The 4,797-nt window shown below is 34.6% G+C and overlaps 1 protein-coding gene across 1 annotated transcript; it reads left to right on the top strand.

The window, feature by feature from the left end:
* The first annotated feature begins 358 nt into the window (after positions 1–358).
* LOC122580826 (exocyst complex component SEC15A) lies at positions 359–4,316 on the top strand. Its single transcript, XM_043752983.1, has 2 exons — positions 359–550; positions 1,742–4,316. The coding sequence occupies exon 2, from the start codon at positions 1,757–1,759 to the stop codon at positions 4,121–4,123; it is 2,367 nt and encodes a 788-aa protein (XP_043608918.1). The 5' UTR covers positions 359–550; positions 1,742–1,756; the 3' UTR covers positions 4,124–4,316.
* The last annotated feature ends 481 nt before the right edge of the window (positions 4,317–4,797 follow it).

The following is a 4,797-nucleotide window of genomic DNA, read 5'->3' as shown; positions in this document are numbered from 1 at the left end:
ACTGTTTTAATACTTATATAGTTATATTTATCATACATGTATTTTACAATTTTATGCAACATGTTAAAAAAGTTATACTATATGATAAATATATTTAAGATTTATGGTACTAATATAATGTTAAAAATATCATTCTCCAAAAAAAATAGAAAGCAAAAAAAAAAAATCAACACTTCCAAATATGTATTTGTAAGGGAAAAAATTTATCTTTCGAACTTTTAGAGAAAAGACATGTGAAAAGTGAGAGTAGAAAACAAATTAGTGATATCATATGGATTTTTAGACTAATTTTTCATTTTCAATTACTTAAAAAAAAAAATGTATTTGTAATTAGTCCTGAAAACCTAACCAACGACAAAACAGAACGACCAACAATAATAACAAGCTTCAAAAACACACACACATATACATACATACACACACACAGAGAGCATTATATTATAGACATTTCCAATGCGCACAATATTGTGATCATCGTCTATTTCTTTTTCTGCTTTTAGGGTTTCTTTCTTTCAAATCGATCCAAAATATCCCCCCTAACAGATTTCCGGTTAGTCCTACCATTTCCCTTTTAATCTGTCAATCTTTTCCTCTAACAATTTAATGTTTTCCGTACATTATTATTATTATTATTATTATTATTATTATTATTATTATTTCAAGGTGTTTGCGTTAATGTCTGTCTGTGTGTGTGAAAGTGTTATTAGTTTTAGTTATACTTCCCTGTAGAATAAATTCTAATTTGGTTAATCCCGATTTTATGCACTAAACATTGCGAAAGTTCGGTAATTGGTGTATAAAAAGTTTGGATTTTTAGGCTTGTAAATGCTTTAGGAACCTACATGGTGTTTGAAACTTGTAGAAAGGAAACAGAAATACTCGAAAAATCTAGATACTCTGAAAATTTAGCAAAAAGGTTGGATTTTTTTGGGGGGCAACCATTAAGTTGGAGCTCCTTCCGAACCACCCGCACTTGACTTCCTAAAGGATCAATGCTTAAGTATTGACCAGCTAATGCAGGTGCTCGAGAAGGGCGCTAGGTTTAAATGGTGCTGCTGGGATGAGTCCGTTTGTTAAATTAGATACTAATATATAATGTTATGGACTTATGGCACTTTCTAATGTTTTTTCAGTTACATGCCAGAATAAAAATCTTTTAGTTATGCTCACCTCGATTTATTTAGAATAAATTACTTAAATTTCGTTTTATTTAATTAACTTAACAAGTATATACTATCTACGTCGATTAAGATGATAGAAATTGTCCATGCCAAATCGGTCTATATGCTATCCTGCTGTCATAAATTGACTATCTATGTTAGTTTTATGATGAAGATTGAGCAAAAGTGATATGAAGGATATGACCAATGCCCGGGTTTTTCTTTTTGGGATATTTTTCAAAAAATGAGTACTTTGTTTGCGAGGACTAGTTTTATGTAGGTGCTGAAATAGTTGTAGAAAAGTGAGGAACTTTTCTAGACCACTTTTTCAAGGAAAATTTGAGAAGCAAAAGAGATGTTGAAATCAGACTTTTAGGAAAAAGTGTTGTAGAAAAGAGAAAACTCTTGTTTCTAAACTGGAAAATGAATACAAATGAACAGAGTTTTGTATTTTTCAGTAGTTGTCTAGAGATTAAAAAGAAGGCTTTCGATTTTCTTGATAAATAGATATGAAAAAGTGAAGAGAATACTCTAAGTTTTATTTTCTCTCTTATAATTTCCACTGGTTCATGTTTTTGCAGGTTTCGAGTATAAAGATGAATCTGAAAATGAAGTCAAGAAATGTTGCAGAAAATGGGGAAACGGCTGAAGACTCAATACTTATGACATTGATTGGCAATGGTGAAGATTTGGCTCCAATGGTACGGCATTCATTTGAGATGGGGAAGCCTGAAACTCTCCTTCACCAGCTCAAAAATGTTGTGAAGAAGAAGGAAGTTGAGATTGAGGACCTCTGCAAGCTCCACTACGAGGAATTCATTGTTGCAGTTGACGAGCTTCGTGGTGTGCTGGTTGATGCTGAAGAGCTGAAAGGTGAGCTTGCAAGTGATAATTTTAGGCTACAAGAGATAGGGAGCGAATTACTTGTTAGACTTGAAGATCTTCTTGAATCTTATTCAATCAAGAAGAATGTTACCGAAGCAGTTCAGATGTCGAAAATCTGTGTTGAAGTGTTGGATCTTTGTATAAAATGTAACAAGCATGTATCGGAAGGTCAGTTTTACCCTGCTTTGAAAGCTATTGATCAGATAGAGAAAGATTATATGAAGAAAATACCTGTCAGAACTCTTAAAAATCTTGTAGAGAAAAAAGTCCCGGTAGTTAAAACCCATATCGAAAAGAAAGTGTGTGGTGAAATTAATGAATGGTTGGTTCATATAAGAAGCACCTCAAAGGATATCGGACAGAAAGCAATAGGGTTTGCTTCTTCTGCTCGACAGAGAAACGAAGATATGCTTGCTCGTCAAAAGAAAGCAGAGGAAGAGAGTTCATTAGGGCTTGGAGATTTTACTTATTCCTTAGATGTTGAAGAAATTGATGAAAGTTCTGTTTTAAAAATTAATCTCATGCCTCTGTATCGGGCGTATTATATTCATATATGTCTTGGGATCGGAAACCAGTTTCGAGAATATTACTATAAAAACCGAATGTTGCAGCTGAGTTCGGATTTACAGGTCTCCTCCGTGCAACATTTTCTTGGATCGTATCAGACTTACTTGGCACAAATTGCTGGCTACTTTATTGTTGAGGATCGGGTTCTCAGGACAGCTGGCGACCTACTATCTGCTAACCAGGTTGAGGCAATGTGGGAAAACGCTGTATCTAAGGTGACTTTGACTTTGGAAAATCAATTTTCCCAGATGGATACTGCAAGTCATCTTCTCCTTGTGAAGGACTATGTGACGCTTCTTGGGGCAACTTTAAGACAATACGGGTATGATGTGGGCCCCATTCTTGATGCATTGACCAATAGTCGTGACAAATATCATGAGCTTCTTTTGGCAGAGTGCCGAGCTCAAATCAAAGATGCTATTATAAATGATAGTTGTGATCAAATGGTTATGAAGGATTCAGAATACCATTCTAATGTTCTTTGTTTTCATCTTCAAACGTCTGATATAATGCCGGCTTTCCCGTATGTCGCACCCTTTTCATCAATGGTTCCTGACTGCTGTCGAATAGTTAGGTCGTTCATCAAAGACTCAGTTAATTACTTGTCTTATGGGGGTCAAACGAACTTCTTTGACTTTGCAAGGAAATATCTTGACAAGTTGTTGATTGAAGTATTAAATAAAGTCATACTTGACACAATTCAAAGTGGAAGCACTGGAGTATCTCAGGCCATGCAGATTGCTGCTAATATAGCTTTTCTTGAGAAAGCATGTGATTATTTTCTTCAAACTGCGTCAAAACAATGTGGCATTCCCACTCGAATGGTTGCAAGGCCCCAAGCTACTCTAATGGCCAAAATGGTTCTTAAAACTTCAAGAGACGAAGCTTACCTTTCTCTTTTAGATTTAGTCAACCATAAGTTGACCGAGTATCTTGCACTTACAGAGAACGTCAATTGGATTATTGATGATGTGGCACAACACAAAAGCGATTATATGAATGAGGTTGTTATCTATCTTGACACCATTTTGTCAACTGCTCAGCAGATTTTACCTCTGGATGTCATGTATAAAATTGGTAACGGGGCCCTTGAGCATGTTAACAACTCGTTTATGGACACTTTACTTAGCGATAGTCTGAAGCGGTTCACTGCAAATGCAGTAATGGGCATCAATAATGATCTCAAAACTTTGGAACAATTTGCAGACGAGAAATTTCATGGTACTGGATTAAATGAAATATATAAAGAAGGTAGTTTCAGAGGCTGTCTGCTGGAAGTAAGACAATTGGTGAATCTTTTACTGAGCAGCCAGCCTGAAAATTTCATGAATCCCGTCATACGCATGAAGAATTACAACACGTTGGATTACAAAAAAATTGGAATCATCTGTGAGAAATATAAAGATTCACCAGATGGTATTTTCGGGAGCCTCTCTAACAGAGGTGGCAAGCAGAGTAACCGTAAGAAGTCAATGGACGTGTTAAAGAGAAGATTGAAGGAGTTCAATTGAGAATCGTTCAAAAGTTTTTTCGGGAGTAGAATAAGCTAGTTTTTTTTTTGTACTCTCTGTTGTTATTTATTTATTTTTGTCGACGCGAAATTCATTACCTAATTGCCTAGTTTCTTTTATCCAAGTTTCAATGAAACAGTTTTGTATGTATCTGTTTTAATTCTTAATAATAATCTTGATATCTTTAAGACCACCGTGGTGAGCTATGTATTGGTTGTTAATGGTGCATATAAGCGGATGCAGCATAATAACTTTGGTAAGTTTCTTTATAGCGTGTTACTGAGCCTTCCATTCATACATGTTTTTAATTTATTTATGTGACTATCTTTTGTTAAATTGGTGATTCATTTTTTAGGATGTCATATTCATTTAAATCTGTTTTTTGCAGTTATGGGAACATGTGCAGATATTTTCATCATGCTGATTGAAGATTAAAAGGTACTACTCAATTTGATCCAGAATAGATTCTTATAGTTCCATATGCTTAGATGTTCTGTATTATACGACTTATATAAGCTATGTCACACCTTACACGTGTACACTTATCTTCTCTTTAAGATGCATAAGATTAGACTTACGAAAGGTATTTTAAGAACTTACAACTAACTGAACACCTTTCATAATGGTTTTGTTTCTGCTGATTTGCTAATTGAACATAAGATTCACCTATTTCT

Source organism: Erigeron canadensis, chromosome 9 (assembly GCF_010389155.1).
Source record: "Erigeron canadensis isolate Cc75 chromosome 9, C_canadensis_v1, whole genome shotgun sequence".
In the NCBI taxonomy this organism is placed as follows: domain Eukaryota; kingdom Viridiplantae; phylum Streptophyta; class Magnoliopsida; order Asterales; family Asteraceae; genus Erigeron; species Erigeron canadensis.
This window is presented reverse-complemented; position numbering and strand designations above follow the sequence as displayed.